This window comes from Ambystoma mexicanum, chromosome 10 (genome assembly GCF_040938575.1).
Source record: "Ambystoma mexicanum isolate Mex_15411 chromosome 10, UKY_AmexF1_1, whole genome shotgun sequence".
NCBI lineage: Eukaryota > Metazoa > Chordata > Amphibia > Caudata > Ambystomatidae > Ambystoma > Ambystoma mexicanum.
In genome coordinates, this window is record NC_090932.1 from 1,092,392,789 (window position 1) to 1,092,411,846 (window position 19,058).

Sequence of the window (19,058 nt, forward strand, 5' to 3'; positions counted from 1 at the left end):
TTTGCGGGGGGGAGAGGGAAGGGGGAGGGAAGAAGGGGGAGCAGGAAGGGGGAGCAGTGCATAACAAGGAGCAAGAGCTGGAGAGGATGCTGCTGGATGGGTGGATATGGTAACCCTTAGAAGCTTGCACGGAGGAGGCAGTGCTGGTGGGAGAGTAGAGGCAGTCAAAAACACTCCATGGTGGATCGGTGGCGGGGCAAGAGGAGACGGAAACAGCAGCAGAGGAAAGTAGCAGATTGAGGTTGATGGAGTGGGCCTATGGAGCAGCAGGGGTCACAGGAGTCGGAGGTGGTAGCAGTCAGCACAAGGTGTAGAGGGTTAGGGAGCTGCAGAGGTTGTGGCAGTCGGAGGCGGTGAGGGCTGTGGACTGCAGCATATTGAGTGGGCCACAGGAGCTGAAGGGACAGGGGCAGCAGAGGCGAAGGACACATCAGGAGCCTGAGGTTGATGGTGCAGGTCAAAGGAGCTGAGGCTGCTGTAGTTGTGATGGCTGATGGAACAAGCCAAAGAGCTGAGCGAGGCCGCAGAAGCTGCGGTGGTGATGGTTGAGGCGCAAGTTGAAGCGCTGTGGCTGCAGAGAAGATGATTGAAGCAGTAAGCCAAGGAGTAGTGTGGGCCGCGGAAGCTGTAGGGGTGATGATTGATGGAGCAGTTCAAGAAGCTGCAGAGGCTGCTATGGCTGATGAAGCAAGCCAGGAGCTGAGAGGCTGGGGTGGTTGCAAAGGAGAGGTTGATGGAGCAGTTTAAGAAGTAGAGGAGGGTCTGGGTTAGGCACAGTATAGCCAGGGGAAGTAGGCCACTGTGGGGCTGTAGTGATGTAGCAAACCAAGGAGCTGCTGAGGCTGCAGTGGCTGGGGCGGTGATGGTAGAAGCCCAAACTCGGAGTGCTCAGTCGGCGGTGGCAGGGAGAGCGGGCCACTGGAGCCTCCAGGCTGTGGCAGGCAGTTGAAGACTTTGAAGGCGGTCGTAAGTGGTAGGTGACGTGGCCCAAAGCTGGAGGGAGACTGCAGAGACACACCATGGGCACTGGAGCTGCGGAGTCCGTGGCAGCCTGGGGCGGCGGGAGCAGCAGTATCCTGTCGGGAGCGGACCACGGCAGTCATCAGAAGAAGGCTGTCTGCTGTAGGGGCTGTGGTCCAAAGCTGGAGGAAGTCCCAAGAATGACTGCAGAGCTGTCCGGATAGGGCAGCGGAGGTCGCAGCAGTGCAGCTGTCGGACGTAGTAGGCGACGTGGCCCGAAGCTGGAGGGAATCGCCAGAACGACTGCAGAGCTGACCGGTCTGGGCAGCAGACTCAGCTGGAGGTGGGAAGTAGATAGGGCTCAGGAGCATCGTTCCATGGCAGCTCGAGGTTGAGAGCCGCCGCATTCGGTCTAAGGAGCTGCAGGGTGTCGGAGGAGAATGACTCGGTAGGTAGAGCGGGCTCAGGAGCAGCGGTGGCAGTGACAGCCCGAGGCTACAGGGTCCGGGTGTTGGAGGCGGATGACTGCTAGATCCTCTAGGGTCTATTGGTTAACAGGCAGTGTCAGGATCGGTTCTTACGTATTAAGAATGATGGCAAGGCGCGCACTCTGGTTTCCAGTCAAGTTTTCCTGCTGTAGCAACAAATTGTCTTCTCAACGTTTTCTTGACTCCATCAATCAGGGAGTCTGTTTCTTTTCCTTTTCAGGCGTGTCTAGTTACATTTCCTTTTCAGGTGTTTCAGGTTAATTCACATTGATGTCTCCAAGTAGCACTGTTCTAACAGGTGAGTATGTTACTTTATAGTTAGTTGAGGCTCCAGGGGTTTCACAGAAGACATCTTAGGAGGATTCCAGCAAAGGCCTGGGTGCACTGGACGAGAGGACTCCCAATCACAGAAAACGGACAACTACACAGGAATCACAAGAGACTTAAGGTAAGTAAATACCCAAGCCAGCGCAGACTATTTTGCAGCAGGAGAACTTGAGGATCTGCAGCCAAAAACCTGGTTGTTTAATGCCTTCATTAAGAAGACAGAAGACAGGAAGGACTGTTGCAGCAATGATCACAGATAAGGGTCTAGGCAAGGTTTACTTTACAGCTGGATGCGGCTGTGTATTTAGCGCCTTTTTCAGGAGCACAAAAGACCAAACCTTCTGGTGAGGGGACTTTTTGGACTGTAATCGTGCCTCTGGAGATCCTGCAGGATGGAACTGCTGCCACCAGCTTGTGTTTAGGCACATTTATAAGTAACCAAACATCCTTTGACTGTAGGTCTAGGGTGATACAAAAGTATCCCTACGGGACTTTAGAAGATGTATTGTGCAATATGAGTTACCCAAAACAGATAACCTATAAAAAGGGAAAGTGTTTCCCGGGACTGACAGCCTGAAGGACCAGTCAGTTTTCCCATAACAAATGAGCAAAATGCCAATGGAGTAAAGCAGAGGGCTTCCTTCACTGTATAGTCAAGACATGGTGTAACAACAAAAGCGAAACATTTGGGATGTGGGGGAGGTCCATAGAACATGGAGGTAAAATTGCTCAAATAGAACTTTCCTAACACCCACTGTTGGACAAAAGCCGCACAGGAGCAGCTGTACCCTGGAGGAATATGGATTAGGTGCAGACTGCGTCCTCAGCCCACTTCCTGCCACCGGCCAGCACATGAAGGGTAGAATGTTTGTGGCTTTTCTGCAAGAAGTGCACCAAGGTGCATGAAGAAAGGGGATCCTGCCCCACATGTCAAGGTAGGATGAGCAATCAAATACATTACTTTTTTAGCAGAACTTAGCCGGGTAGCCATATTATTGCAGAGGACAGCGTGATACCGCAAAGACTAAAAATTGAACTAGTTCAACCAGCCAGTTCAGAGGATGCCTGGAACGTAACGGGCTTCTTGGAACTAAGTGGACCCAAAGTACCCCCCAGCACTCCATTTAAGATGGCTTGTGCTGCAATGGTAAATAAACGTCATAAGGAGGTCCTCCGCCGCACATGCACCTGAAATGTAAAATGAGCCCTAGGGGCCCTTGGCAGCACAGTGGATGAGTGCAGCAGTAGGAAAACATGGATGTTAGAACAAAGGGAAGCACCCCCTCCCCCCCCCCACCCCATCCCACAATGGAATTTCACGTAGGGGGTCCAATGTTCCTGAAACTGAGGGCAGTGAAAATAGTGTCATTCAACATTAAGGTGAGTGGAGTCCAGCAGTAGTGCTGGGAGGCTCACGGTAGAGAAAGATGTACAAAATCTTCCTAACCGCAGAATAGACCAACTATCAAGTGGTGTGCAGTGTTAAGAGGCACAGTAATCACTTTTACAGTTACCGGTAAGAAACCTTGCTGCTCCAGTAACCGGAAATGCTGAATTTTTGCTTGACTGGAATGCCAATCCTCACTATTGACCATTTATCTCTGGGTTTTCTTTTTCTGGCTCAGGTTCAACTCCCATGAAAGTGCTGCACATGCTATTGTTTCAGTTAATGGCACCACTATAGAAGGACATGTTGTGAAGTGCTACTGGGGCAAAGAAACACCAGACATGCTGAATCCAGTTCAACAGGTGACTTTATGCTAGAAATGTATGCTTTCTTTTTTTTTGTTATCGCCAGTTGTCCAGTGAGTTGTTGCCTGGAACGAAGCATATAAAGGTGTGTGATCCTGGGCAAATCATATGAACTGTTTCTGATGCTTGTGAATTTGCTTAGAATCACGATCTGTTCACATAGCTGCCAGAGGTTGCAGTGCTTAGCAGCAGGCAAATAAGTAGTCGTGTATATGCTAATATCAAAGTTGATATTTAAAATGTCATTTTGCAATGTTGAGCAACATCTTCAACACAGGTGCTTGGCATTTGGTTTTCTGTTTAACTCTACAGTACTTAATGTTGATGGATTTTCTGAATCTGCCCTGTGGATAGAGGCCAACCTGTTCTGGGGAACAGGTAAAGACACCGTTTAGCCAATCTATCTGGGTAGTGTGACTAAACATCAAACACGTGAGTGATGAAGGGGTTCAGTTAAGCACACACAACACTTTATTTACAAAAGTTAGGCAGAATGTATAAAAACAGTTTGTTTAGGCCTTCGACAAACATAGCAATGAAAAAGCAGCAGGTAGATAACCTGCTAAAACATTCATTACTATTCTCCAGCATGGGGTCTGGCATGGATTCACATGCTCATGAATATTCCCCGTCACGCTGGGAATCCTTGGTAAAGAAAAAATCGGTTTCACTTCTGAACTGTCTTTCTCCTAACAATCAATCACTGGTCTCTGGGTTATGCCCCCAGCCAATGACTGCCCTCTACCTAAGCCCCTCCTCTGGCAGCCATCTTCAGATTTTTGCCACCGGTTCCAAGTGTTAGTCCTCCAGCTATAGCTGGAGCTTTTACAGCGTTTTGTGATTTTTTTTTTTTTTTTTTTTTTTAGATTTTTTTTTGAGGAGTTCTACTCTATTTTTCCAATCAATCAAGCGTCATGCTCCATCGATCCATCTTCCGATTAACAGGGACCCGTTTTCAGATTCTTCAGCGCGCCCCCCTCCCCCCAAGGGTGAATTTTCATTGAGTTTCGTCTTGGAGGATTCCAGAAGCTTCTTCAAGGCCTACCCCGCGTGGACATGGCAGAGAAGGAAGACTAGACACCTCTGTTCAGGATTTGCCCAGGATGCGGCCCTTCGGAACATCTACCTGGACGATGGGCATTCCCTGTGCCTCCATTGCCTGCATTCGGACCAGACGCACGTGGAGGATGAGATGGTCCCTCGCACTGTGAAGGATTGGCTCAGGCATCTCACGGAGTGTCTCCAGGCCAAGGCCCCTGCTAGGGGCGAGTCCCAGCAGCATGCCTCCCCCAGCCACAAGAAGAAAACTGAGCGGTCTTCTAAGACCTTTGAGAAAGTCGCGGGGCGCTGAACCCTCACCCCCCTCAGGGGAATGCCTCAAGCTCAACCAAGGTCGTGAAGGCCCAGATTCACCCGGCGAAGCCTTCCATCGAAGGAGTGGTGGAATCCCTAATGAAGGCCGCAGATGCGGATTCAGTGTGTGGAATCCCTCCCACCCCACCCCCCCCCCCACACACCACCACCACCCCCTCCCCAAGGTGAGTTTCCCTGCCAGGAGGGAATCATTGTTTCAGCCCATAGAGAAGACACCGGAGAAGGTGATGCCCGTCTTCCCTGGCGCAGAGGGGGGGTGTTGGTACGGACATCTCCTGAGGGGGAGCTTTCTGCTCTCCAGACCGTGTTGCAACAGAAATTCGTCGTGGCCAAGTCCTACAGGAGGGACCCCGACGAGGGAGACGTCGAGAGTGACGAGACCGACTAGGAAGAACAGGGCGCAGAGGATTTGGAGGAGCCTACACCGCTCCCGGCACCTCAGCAACCACCCCAGCAGACATTTCGGTGGACATTCTCCAGACACTGCACACCCTGTGCTCAGAGATCTGGACGAGGATGCCCCTTCTGCGGCTGGAGACGCCACGGCACCTGGGCTGTCAAATGAATCCCCGGTCAAGAGAAGAGTTCACCCTCCACTGCCTTGTCACCCTTCACCTTGCTTCCCTCCGCCGAGGGATGAGACGGACCTTGAGACGTTGACGACTGGCACGGACTCCGGCGGGTTAGATCTCCAGTCCCCGCCGCCCACGACCTCACCGCCTGACGAGATCGGCTCTTTCCACGCCACGATATCCAGAGCCTTGGAACTGTTTCAACTAGTCAAAGAGGAGAAAACAAACTTTCCTGTACGAACGCTGCGAGGCTAAGAGGCAGACCGTGCTTTCAATTTCGCTCTTGGGCGACATCTGGGACGAGGGACTCTCCCTGATGAAGATTCTGTCCTCGGCTCTGGCGAAGAGGGACCGATACGAGAAAAAGTAATGGGTGCCGGACTCTGCACCCAAGTGTTTGAGATCCCAGCCTTCCCTGCATTCGGTGGTCTCGGCAGCAGTGAGGAAGAAATCTTCTGGCTCTTCCACATAGACCGCACCCCCAGACAACGAGGGGAAGAAATTGGGACCCCATGGGACGATCAAGGCGGTCAATGCCTTCGCCATCGTGGCGCGCTACGACCAGGTGCTCTGGTTTAAGATTGCTCCTCTCCTGGACTTCCTTCCCTATGACAAGAGAGCAGAAGCATTAGAGATCCTGCAGGAGGGTGAGGTGACCTCTGTCCATGCCATTACAGTGGCCATGGACATTGCCGACACAGGATTCTGTCAAATGGGCAACAGCATTTGCCTTCATCGGCAAGGGTGGTTAAGGGCCATTAACTTCAGGAGGTGCAGTCGAGGTGCAGTCGAGGGTTCTGGACATGCCCTTCGACAGAGACCGTTTGTTTGGTAAGACCGTGGAAAAGTCTCTTCAGGCCATCAAGGCGGACACCGAGATGGCGCGCTTCTTGGGCACACTGCAACAGCCATCCTTTCGGACCTCCGGAGCAAAATCTCAAGGTTCCTTCAAGGGCTTCGCAGAGGCTCTTCCTCCTACCATCAACCATCCTGCTCTTTGACCCAGGAGTCCTACAGGGGCCGCAGCAAGTCTGGAGGAGATTGCTGTCGTTGTCGAGGCCCCCAAGCCGGCACCTCCACGGCGAAGCAAGACTGAACCGACCGTGACGTCGGGCCCCCACCCGCGCACCCTGGTGGGAGGACGGCTGGTGAACTTAGTCAGCGTGTGGAAGTCCATCTCCACTGACTGAGTGCTGGGCGCTCGGGCCCACGGTCAAAACCTGGTATTCGAAGTGTCCTTGCTTACCACCAGTGGCCAGGCAGGAAAACAATGTCCCCCGGCTCCTGCTGGATGTGTGGGCCCTGCTGGAGAAGGGCGCGATAGAGCTCGCCCCAAAGAGGCTCTGGGGTGTATTCTAGGTACTTCCTCATCAAGAAGACAGGTGGTTGGAGGCCCACTCTAGACCTCTGCCGTCTGAACATGTACATCAAATCCCAGAAGTTTTGGATGGTCACACTTCAGCATGTGCTAGGAAAGCTGGAAGAAGGGGATTTTCTATTGTCGCCTGACTTGGAGGATGCCTATTTTCACATGCCAATTCATTGGTGGCACTGCAAGTTACTGCGCTTCGTGGTACAAGGGCAGCATTACCAGTTCAAGGCCCTCCTCTTCGGATTGAAGTCAGTGCCAAGGGTTTTCACCAAGTGCCTGGCACCAGTGATGAAGGCGCGGCTGCTTCTTCGAGGGATCCATGTTTACCCCTACCTGGACGACTGGCTCATTCGAGGGAGTTTGCTGTCAAACGCACGCGAAGACTGTCCAGCTGCTGACGGAGCTGGGGTTCTCGGTGAACTAGTCCTGCTTGGTGCCATCGCAAGATGCGCTGTTCCTTCGGTCTCGGCTCAACAGTGTCTTGCCTAGCGTCTCCTTCTGAGGAGAGCAGCCATCCTGGGCCAGGTACAACGGTTGTTGACCCTGAAGATCGCAAGGGTGAGGTCCATCAAGTCCCTTCTCGGCATGTTATGCATATAGCTCATTCGGCTGTGCAGGCTACGGATGTGCCCTCTACAAGAGTTCCTCGATGCCCGTTGGATTCAGGTATTGGGAAGCTTCGAGGACAAGATCACTCTCGAGGGTTTCCATCGAGCGATACGGTGGTGGGGAGTCCGCACGCATGTCGGCAGTCGCAGACTTCCAGACCCCACCTCATCGGGAGACTTGCACGACGGACGTCTCCTTGGAAGAACGCAAACCGGAAGGCTTCACGCAAGAGGTCTGTGGCTACCGGAGGAGAAGTAGTTGCATATCAGCGTACTGGAGCTATGGGCAGTGTTTTGGGCCCTGTAGTCTTTCCTACTGTCCCTCAAGGGCAGGGTGGTATGGGTCTTCACGGACAACACCACCAAGATGTTCTACATCTGGAAGCAGGGGGGCACCAGATCACCAGTGCTCTCCAGAGTCCTCATACCGTTTCATCTGGCAGGAGTGAACAACAGTCGCAGACTCCCTCAGCGGGGAGCTGTGCTCTTACCACGAGTGGGAGCTTCGGCAGGACCAAGTGGATATTCTGTTCCGACGATGGGGCTATCCCAGATCAATCTCTTTGCGACAGCGATGAACACCAAGTGCCGGAGGTTCGCCAGCAGGTTTCCTCAGCCGGGGAGCATGGGGACGCATTCTCTCCCTGGGATGGCCTGTTCCTGTATGCGTGCCCTCCGTTGCTGCTTCGACTAGTCATTCAACTCAGGACGGTCCTGGTGCAGGATGATCCCAGTCACACCGGCGTGGCTGAGACCGATATGGTACCTGGACTTGTCGGTGTCCCCTCCAGTCAAGCTTTCGGCGGATGTAGATCTTCCCGCCAGAGGAGGCGCGACCACGACCCAGAGTCCCTGAATTTGCAGGCCTGGCTCCTGCAGAGCTAGAGATTGGGGGATATGATATCCTGGTGGACTGCAAGGAGGTGCTTGCTAAGGCCAGTGCTTCGTCTACTCCTGAAATGCTAGACATAAGCAGTGCACAGAAGATGGACCCTCTGAATGACGGCTCCGCAGGTGCACCCGTATTTGCTGTCGCTGGCCAAAGCAGGTCTAGCTCATGCTTCCATCAAGGTTCATCTGGCGGCTATCACCCGCTACACCAGAACTCTGGGACGGTCGTCGTTATGGTCACACCACCTGGTCAAGGAGTTCATCAAATTACTTTTCCATTCGTTCCTGCCGGGGAAGGCTCTGGCCCTGGCATCGTGGAAAACTGCATTTTCTTGTGGCCACCACCTCTGCACGACAAGTGGGAAAGGTCCAGGCCCTCTCTTATCGTACTTGACATTCCACAAGACAAGGGTAGTGCTACGGGGGTATGCCCAAGGTGCCGTCAGACTCATCTAAACGAGCCCTTTGTGTTGCCTATATTCTTCCCAATGCCTTTGTCGCTGGCTGAGAGGACTTTGCCATTGCTGGATGTGGCAAGAGCGCTGATGTTCTATGTGGACTGGAGAGTTTTTGGAAGGTGTCCCAACTATTTGGAACTTTGGCCCTGTGAACCGTGGGAAGGCCCTCTCCAAGGCTTCCATTTCCAGGTGGTTCTCAGGCTGCATCACCCATTGCACCGGTTGGCAAACCTACAGTTGCCTGGCCGTCCGAGAGCCCATTCGACCAGATCGATCGCTGCACTACGGCTTTTGTCTGGTGTGCCCCTGCTGGACATCTGCAGGGCTGCTAAGTGGAGGTCGACTCACCTTCACGAAGTTCTACTGCGTCGACGGGGATTCCAAGGAGGAGTCCAGAGTTGGCCAAGCAGTGCTGCGTCAACTGTTCGCTTGAAGGTGAGCCTGGTGAGGAGGTAAGAGATGCTTAATGTTGAGCCTTGCCACCTGCCGTGGTTGTGCATGTGAGAGATGCTGGAGAAGGAACAAAGGTTACTTACCTGTAACTATTGATCTCCAGCATGGGTCTGGCATGGATTCACAGGCGAACCCTCCTGCCTACCCCTCTGCAGCTCTTCTCTTGGTTCTACTGCCACTTTACGTCCTACCAAATCTGAAGATGGCTTCCAGAGGAGGAGCTTAAGTAGAGGGCAGTATGACCCAGAGACCAGCGATTGGTGGTTAGGAGAAAGGCAGTTCAGAAACAAAACTGATTTTATCTTTACCGAGGATTCCCCGCCTGACTGGGAATATTCATGAGCATGTGAATCCATGCCAGACCCATGCTCGAGAACAAGTTACAGGTAAGTAACTTGTTTCATCAGCGCCACCCCCTCCTGTCCTCTTGGGCCTGGGAGGCATGTCAATATGAAGCAACTTACCATCTTTTAAGGTCTTCCCCTGGGGGGCGCAAGGGACGGTGGTCACACCAGTGGGTGGCAAGAGAGCCAGAGGGGTAGTTGTGGGTGTTGGAGGAGCCAAGGCCGACACAGGAGCCAGGACGGTGAGGAAAGGCAAGGGAGCGTGTGTAGAGGAGGAAGAAGCCACAGTAGGCAAGAGCCTGTGTAGAAGAAGCCACAGTAGGCAAGGGAGCCTGTGCAGACGAGGAAGAAGCCACAGTAGGCAAGGGAGCCGGCCGTGGGGGAGAGGTAAGGTTTGAGAGGCAAGGTAGGAGCCCGTCAGAGGAGACGGTTGGGTTGAGGACCCTGAACCATGATGGTTCCATTCATATAGACATTGATTGTGGTGCCACCATTAATCAGAGAAGAGGCGATGGGAGAAAGGTGACAATGGGTGGGAGAGGCAATGACAAAGTGTTTGAGTCTTTCTGGCGGAAGCCGTGATCTAGGTGTCTGCAATAGGACATCCTGGGTTGGAGCCCAGTATGTCATAAGTTTCTTCTGGCCAGGTTTAGTGATAGGAGAGGGGTAGGAAATGGAGAAGCAGTTAGAAAAGATAGGAGAGAGATGGCGATAAATCTAGCTGCAATGGTGAGGAGGGCACTTAACAGAATGATGTACTGAGGAACATGCAAGGGGGTTGGGACCACAGGGTGATCCCAGATTCGATTTTAGCTAAAAGCAGAATAAAGCACAATGCAGCGTGTGCACACAGCCAAGTATGATTTTTAAGAGGAATTGTGAGCGGCAGTACAGGTCAGACTGAGTGAAGGGTGGAACAGTCAATAGAACATTAAAAAAGGGAAATCGAGAAGTGTAATATGCCCACTATCCCTCTTTACAGCTGTGTTTTAGTCGACCCTCTGCCATCATGTTAGAGTGGGAAGGAGTGAACTTATGTGATCTTCACCCAAGCAGGGATCTACTGTGAACAATGCAGAGCACGGTCGTGTGATGGTTGTGGCAGGCCATGCTTTAGCCCAAGCACTAGCCCTGAAGGCTTTCCAAGTATACTTTTTGCAAGGAATAAGTATCTCAGGACAGGGTCTGCAAGTGGCAAGTGTAAATCATATAAACTTCATGTCAGTGAAAGAAAGTAACTTTTCAAACAGCCAAATCGTATAGCTCAAAATAATCAATTGTGCACACTGTTAATCCTTCTGCTGTAAAAATGCACAGTTCTGATGCTTGTTAGTCTGCTTAGAATCACATGCTGTGCAAATAGTCCGACATCCAGTGGTAACCGTGGTGTATTGCATTTGGTCTTTCGGGGACCGAAAGGTGACGTCGGCATAGGTGTGTCTGTAACACTATCCCTATCGTGACGTGTAGTGTACCCAAAATCCCTCACGAGCCGAAGTCCCTGAGATTGTTTTTTTCCGCCCAGATAACTGGTCGGCCTATAGCGGAGCTCTTACAGAAAATACATTGTTTATCTTAAGACCAACTTTGTCGGTTATTTCCCCCCTAAGTCACTGACGGCAAGAAAGAACTTCGACAAAGACTGCGGGGAGTTTCTACGGCGGTGGATTTCGGCACCTAAGATCTGGCTGAGGCATCCACCTGGCCAGGCCCTCTGGCCGGCCAACACAGTAGGGAGAGTGGGGTCGGAGTGGCCATATCTTTCATTATGTCTTTCCTCTTCCCCCTCTTTGCCCTCTTGGTCTTGTCCTCTTTGTTTACACCTTTCGCTATGGAAAGGACTCAATTTAGGTTCTGCCCTAAATGTAGGGTCGGATACCTGTGGAAAGACTAGCGCAGAACGTGTAATTCTTGTCTCCCCTTACATCACAACGAGAAGCGGTTTGCGTCTTGTAAACTCCTTTGGCCTAAGACCCTTAAGGAGCGCTGTGTAAAACGGTGTGCTGCGTATGGCCTGTCACGGGAGGTGCCCTCTTCCCCCACCGCCACACCCGCCGAAAGTGACGTGGGTACCTTCGATGACAAACATCCGTAGCGGATGTTAGACCTTGAGGTGGACACTTAAAGGTCCGCCATGCCCGTCCCCGACCCTTCATGGCCTGACGCAAGTCTCGCTTCAGGGACAACACCCGGCGACAGGGGCGTACAAAGACCACATCACACTAAGCACACAACCCCACCACCAATTTCGACGGGTATGTCAAAAGGTGAAAGCGTCAACAGGGCTGCCAAATTTTGGCGGATTCCTCCGATCGTGCATATCAGCCTTCACCTGCTTCCGCAGCAGCGTCTTGCAACTGTGCATTCCAAAAAGAAGGGCGCTACCCCTAAATCGGGTTTACACATCGAAGCGTGAGCATTAGATGCTCAGATGGTCCCTCAAGGCCCGGTAGGCCCAAAATCTACGACTAGGCCTCCAGGCGAAAAATCTACCGCTAGGCCCTTTAATGCCGCAGTAGGCGGTAAATCTAACAGTAAACCTTCGGGCCTGTTAACTGGCGCTGATTCAGAGGAGATTGAAGACCGTATCGCGACAATTACTTCGCCAGTTGGGCTGTTACCTACGCCGTCGAAACGCATGGGCAGGCCGCGGACAAGCCTAAAGGGGCGCCATGGTGCCACGATTCTCGCGAAACCTACGATGACAGTATAGAGCCTCTTTCCAACACCCTTGGTGACAAATTTCGACGCCAAAGGGCAGAAGACGGTTTTCCACCTGTAGGCCCGTCTGGTTCCTCTAAGTGGACAAGGGAGAAATTTGAAGGGTGCATGGATTGTCTTGAAAAGATTCTTTTTCTGAACATCCTTCCCCAGAGAGATCTTGTGGAAAACCTATTTTTAAATCTGCTTCAAGTATCCAAGAAAATCTGGACTCAGCCCTTGTTCCCTGTCCATCATGAAGACATTGTTCACATGGACACTTATCAGGATATCTACAGTGAATAAGACCCTTCCTCCCTGCCGGACTACAATGGGGATCAGGCGGATGCCATGGACAACTGGGAGAAAACCCAGCAAGTGAAGACGGAGCCATGGACGCTACCCATGCAAGATCAGGACACTGATGGTCTATGCCTGGATTATCCTCCATCCACCCCGGCTCGCCAGGCCTCTCCTGTAGAGGACCAAATGGCCTTCAGTGCCATCTTAAGGAAGGCAGATCACTTTCAGATCACTACTCAAGAGGCGGTACCCGAGCAAGACTTTGTGGAGGACATTCTCAAGGAGAAACCCCCTCAAGCCAAGCCATTCCCCTCCTTAATTCTGTTAAAAGAAAATTGGCCCTGTCCCTGGTGTCGTCAGCTCAGACCTGGGCAGTGAACCAAAGAGTGGAAAAACTATTTCGGCCAGCTCCTTTGGACCCTCAATACATTAAAGGCCACGCCACCCCCAACTCCTTAGTAGTGACTACCACCCGAAAACGGGCCGGGGTACCCCTTGCTACGGGGGGGGCACCTCCGGGTAAGGAATCCCAAGAGGTTGTACGCCCTAGGTAAGCGTGTTACCTCAGCAGCTGCATATACCACACACATAGCGAATAACACTACGCTGCTGGCGAGTGATGCAGACGCTCAGTGGAACCTGGTACAGGAAGGTCTCCAGGAGGTTCCTGAACCCGTTAGATCCAGGCTTCTCACCATCGTGGCCGTAGGCAGGTAAACCAGAATATGATTAACGCTCTGGAAACTGGCGAGACAGCAGGCAGGTCTCTGGTCCAGGGCACTTTACTTAAGCGGCACGCTTGGCTTCGTAACTTTGGTTTCAAGCTTGAAACACAGGCTGCTCTTAACAAACTCAGAGACCAATCGGGAAAGCGGTCGAAGATGTCCTGGAAATGGCCAAGAAAGAGCATGACTCTGTCCCTGCAACAAACTACTCCAAAACCTCAAAAGGGGAGGCGGTTTTAGTCGTCCTTTCGAGGGAAGTCCCGTGCAAGTCAAAATGGCTACAGCACAGGAAACTAACGCTGGACAAACATCAGGAAGCCCCGCCTACTACCCACCAAGAGGGCAACGACGCGGCAAAGGCCCCAACCCCAGCGGAGCCACAGCCTCTGGTCAGACATCACCATCAGATTCAGGTCCCCTCCCATGTCGCCCCGCCGGGGGGGGGGGGGGGGGGTGGTCATTTAACATCTTTCGTCACGGCATGGGAGGGGATAACTTCAGACCAGTGGGTTATAAAGACGGTCGCCCACATGTACTGCATGGAATGCGCCCCCAGCCACCACAGTTCAGACCACAGCGCTCATGGCGCCTCTCACCGGACCATCTGCAGATCCTGAATCAAGAGATGGAAGCGCTGCTCGGAAAGGACGCCATAGAAGCCGTCCCTATTCTTCAGGTAAACAAGGGTATTTATTCAGTGTACTTCCTTGTACCCAAAAAGACCTCACCATGCGCCCTGTTCTAGATCCGCGCCCAGCAAACACTTTCCCCGCTGTTGAAACAGGCGAACCACATGGCAACATTGGACATAAAAAATGCATACTTTCATATTTCAAGGTTGCCAGCGCCCAGGAAATATCTAAGGTTCATGATAGAGGACAGGAATTCCCAATTAAAGTGCTCCCCTTCGGCATCGCCTCGGCGGCAAGAGCGTTTACAAAGGTCCTGGCAGTGGCAGCAGCACACTCGCGCAGACTGTCCATCCCAGTTTACCCTTACCTCAACTGGCTCATAACAGGGGACACATGCTTTTTGAAGACCCTGAAGACTGTATATCTTATATTCAGTCTGGGATTCTCCATCGACGAGAAAAAATCCAGTCAAGTACCCAGTCAAGTAGAACAATTTCTGGGGGCTCTAATCCGGACAAATGACGGCCTAGTCTTACCCTCCGATAGGGTTCAGAACATGCTTTTTCAGATCCCTTAATATGTAGCCAGTCCGGAGGGGACGGTACGCAAAGCCATGCGCTTGCTAGGTATGATGGTGTTGTGCATATAGGTGCTTCCCCACGCGTGGCTGCGCATACTCCCATGCATGAGTGGCTCAACAGCCAGTGGTGTCAGGCCAGCGGACAATGGGAAGATCTGGTAGTTGTCTCGCCAGCCCTTGCAGTGGTGGTCAAGGGAAAACCTCTTAAAGGGGAAAACCTTCACCACCCCTGCAGTGGAAGCCACTCTCACGACAGACGCATCTCTCACGGGGTTGGGGGGGCCCTCACCTGCTTCAGAAGACAGCGCATGCAGTGTGGTCCCCACAAGTAGCATCCAACAATATAAATCTACTGCGCTATTAGCGGTGTTCAAGGCATTGAAAGCCTTTCAAACGCAACTACAAGGGAAAACAGTGCTGGTTCTAACAGACAGCACCTCAGCCATGTATTACCTGAACAAACAAGGGGGCACACTCTCCAGGGCTATCCAAGCTGTCCCAAAACATTTGGATGTGGGCTCTCCAACACAAGATGTTTCTGTTGTCACAATGCGTTCCAGGGGAACTCGATCTTTTGGCAGACTTGCTCAGCAGAGATTTCCCACTGCCCATAGAATACGAATGGCGTCTGCATGAAGACATTGTGTCCAACGTCTTCGCAGAATGGGGCTTCCCAGAGATCGACTTGTTCGCAACTCAGGAGAACACCCAATGCCAAGAGTACGCCTTCAGGTACCCCCCAGAACCGCTCCAAGGGGAACGGTTTCTTGATAACCTGGACAGGGAAATTTGACACCCCCCTGCCCCGCCGACTGCCCTATTCAACAAGATTGTGCACAAGATGCACCAGGAACCAGTCACCATGATATTGGTGGCCCCATGTGGCCCTGCCAACCATGGTTCGCTCATCTAATGGTAATGTCCCTCACCCCACCAGTAAACCTACCCTGCCCATACAACATTTTGTCTCGGGACAGGGGGGGAGACCCTACACCCATGCCCACAAACTCTGAATTTAGCGGCCTGACTGTAACGCTCACCTGATTCCCGTAGAGGCGCCGGTCTTGACTGGGCGTATACCGTATCTTCAAAGGTGATGTGTAACACACGGCTGGCTCTTTGGGCTGGACCTCTGTGCACTGTATGTCTGACTCGAAGGGTAAGATGTCTGCAGATAGAAAATATGGGATTAAGGAACTGGGTTATTGAATGTCTCTCTTCTTCCCTTTCTCTTCTCCTGTAGAACCCCAAAGGTTAACGCTCTCACCTTAGGTAAGTGAACGCCGTGCTCTCCATCTGCCTCGGGGCAGGGTGCTGTAACAAGTTTCTTCACTGGATAAGGGGAGCAGGCCTCTTGACTTCAGAGGACTGCTGTCCGTCGTTTACTGTACGAACGGTAAGTTTCGAGTAATTCTAATGTCTTTAAAGTCTTTAGTAATGATGTTTCTTGTTTTGCAGGGTTCCGGCGATGGCGGATGACGGGCTGAAGTGATTTGAAGATGGAGCCCGTGTGATGAATAGAAGCGCCTGGAAGCACGTAAGTAAGCGCTTGTTGCCTGCTTCACGATGCGCTCTAACTGTCTTTTTATTTTGCAGGTACAAGTTCGGAGCGGCTGCAGAGTGCCGGAATACCCACTGGGTTAGATGTGGAAAGGAGTAATGGCACGTGAGTATTAAAGTTCCCCAATGTCTTTAAACGCACCTTGTTTTGTCTTTCAGATGCGGGATGCAGCGCCGAAGGCCTCCGGAGCGTGCGAAGAGTTGGTAAGCTTTTGTCTTTCAGATGCCGGAATGCAGTGTGAAGACCTCCGGAGCGCACGAAGAGTAGGTAAGCCTTTGTCTTTCAGATGCCGGAATGCAGCGCGAGGCGTTGGTGACAGCCGATGGACCAGGTAAGTGAAGAGCTATCACTGAAGACCGTAATGCTAACCTGTTCTTTCTTGTCTTTATAGGTGTTGCTGAAGACTCGATTCAGGATGGTAAGCCTTTTTCCTTAGGCCCAGGATCAGATGCAGAAGACACGATGAGCGTTCTGCTGCAGAGGATGCAGAATAACGCAAAGCAAGATTCATCCATCGGGTGTGGTTTAAATAGCCTCCTGTAGTGCTTAGGTGTCTCCTTCCACAGCCACGCCTAGGTAAGAAAAGAGTTCCTGCTTTCCAGAAGAGTTCCAGTGTTCTGAATCTAGGGAGTGGCTCCTGCCCCACCCAACAGGAAAAGTAGTTCCAAACAGAAGAGGATCAGAGGCTCAACTGGCAGGCAAGTAAGCAGCATGGTCTGCTGCAGGTAAGTCCACCCAAGCATTATGAGCCCGGCGCTTCCAGCGCTGGGACTGGGCATATTTATGAGCCTGGTGCCACTGGCGCCAGGACTGGGTCCAAAAGGTCCCAATTGGGACTGGTTGCCACTCAGAACCTGGGTTATGGATCTGCTTCCAAGGGAGTTGGGAAAACCCTGACCTTTTGGAAGCAGAGATCATGACACTGACTCCTGAGGTCATAAAGTTTGGACACCTTCAGCTCCCTCAGAGATGCATGGACATTCTCGGAAGTTAGGAAACCTAACACCCGCTATTGCTATTCCAGCAAATGCAAACGGTTTGTCATCTGGTGTAATACCAAGGGCGTCAATCCCACCGATTGCTCACCCACACACATTATGCTGTACCTAACCCATTTGTTGGGCACAGGGTTGGTCTTCAATTCCCTAAAAGTTGATCTGGCTGCTCTTTCAGCCTACACCACGTCACAACAAAAGGTGTGGTGGTGGAAAATACCGGTGATAAAAGCTTTTATGGAAGGAGTTAAGATTTATCATCCCATTTCTCACCCAGCTCCTGGATGGGATCTAAATGTGGTTTTAACCAGGCTCATGGGATCTCCCTTTGAGCCAATGCATAAAGCAAGTCTAAAAGACCTTACTTCCAAGACTGCCTTCCTAGTGACTATCACTTCTATTAGAAGGGTTAGCGAACTACAGGCCCTTTCTGTTCTAGACACTTTTGTTAGTCCACAGCGATAAGGTAGTTCTGCGCACTCATTCCAGATTTGCACCTAAATTCATCTTGCATTTCCTTGTGAACCAATCCATCAAACTACCTACCTTTTTCCAGAATCCCACTAGCATGGCCGAAAGAAGCCTACACACACTCTAGGTGTGCGCAGGGCCGTCCTGTTCTACCTGGAAAGAACTAAACCACTGAGAAAAACAAACCAATATTTCGTTTCAGTGGCAGCTGGTAGAGAAGGGGATCCTGTCTCTAAATCCGCTATCTCAAGGTGGATTGTCAAATGCATCACTGTTAAGCTCTTTCTAAGAGAGAACAGCCCTTCAAGCCTAGAGCACATTCTACTCTGGGCACGGGGACGTCCATAGCATTCATTGCAAATGTTCCCCTAGATTCCATTTGCAAAGCGGCAACCTGGAGTTCTGTACACACAAGCAGTAATAAGACATCTTTTCTCTACTGTTCATTCTGTGAACCCACCTCCAACTCCAGGTACTGCTTGCTAGTCTCTGCACAGCATATGATTCTAAACAGATTAACAAGCATCAGAAGACATGCATTACTTACCGTAACAGCATTTCTGATGATTGTATCTGCTTAGATTCACATGCTCCCTCCCCGCTCGGGGTGGAAGGAACATAGACATCTTAATACTTTCTCTGTTCATGTACTCACTCACAATAGCCTTGGGCTTCCTCATGGCAGAAAAAATAGAATCTGAGGGACCTCGGCGCGTGAGGGATTTTGGGTACACTACACGTCACGATAGGGATAGTGTTAGACATGCCTATGCCGACGTCCCCTTTCAGTCCCCGAAAGATGAGATACCACTGGATGTCGGACCATATGCACAGCATGTGAATCTAAGAAGATACAATCATCAGAAATGCTATTACGCTAGTAATGCATGTCTCATGCTCTCAAACCATTTTAGTTTTCATATTAGTGTGGGTAGTGCATTTGGGCAGTGCAGTACTAGAGTTGCAGTCTGCCCCTTCTTTGGGACGCGTCCTTGGGCAGGTGTTTTGGGACCATTACCTTCTCCTTGATGAACTCCCAGATGCCAACCCCATCCATCTCCACCACTGGATTTGCCACCTTAATGCGATTATCAGCAATAGTGCCTGCGTTGCTTAGTGTTTAGTGCTGGGGGGGTTACTTAGTAGCCCCTATTCCCACCTACTCATGTAACATTTTTTGTTACTGTCACTACTTTAATTGGCTGTTGGCAGTGGTTTAATTTTCTTACCATTGTGCTTTTCTACCGCAGGATGAATCCTCAGCTGCAGTATAGCACCCATGGGTGACTATTTTTGCCAAAATGGCCTGGTCTTTTTTCACCAGTGTCTGTCTGTGAGGTCGGTCTTGGGTTTTACTCTGCATGCTAGCCAGGTTTGAGCCCTTGTTCATTTTGCCTTTGGCGGGCTTCAGTACTGAAACCCGCCTCTGGCTCCAGTGTGTCTGGAACGGCAGGAAGTGAGGGAGGTTCCCGAAACTCCCCTCTGTCTTTAG

At 51.5% G+C, this 19,058-nt stretch overlaps 1 protein-coding gene and 1 long non-coding RNA gene across 4 annotated transcripts in view; one reads left to right on the top strand and one right to left on the bottom strand.

Moving 5' to 3' along the window:
* LOC138492006 (uncharacterized) overlaps positions 1-19,058 on the bottom strand; it is a 1,139,453-nt gene that overhangs the window by 834,671 nt on the left and 285,724 nt on the right. The gene's annotated exons all lie outside the window — the stretch shown is intronic.
* The window catches only part of TIA1 (TIA1 cytotoxic granule associated RNA binding protein), a 169,869-nt gene that overhangs the window by 105,279 nt on the left and 45,532 nt on the right, over positions 1-19,058 (top strand). For all 3 annotated transcript variants that reach the window (XM_069618913.1, XM_069618914.1, XM_069618915.1), the window contains one exon: positions 3,401-3,524. In XM_069618913.1, coding sequence (XP_069475014.1) covers positions 3,401-3,524 — 124 coding nt within the window. The remainder of the gene's footprint in view (positions 1-3,400; positions 3,525-19,058) is intronic.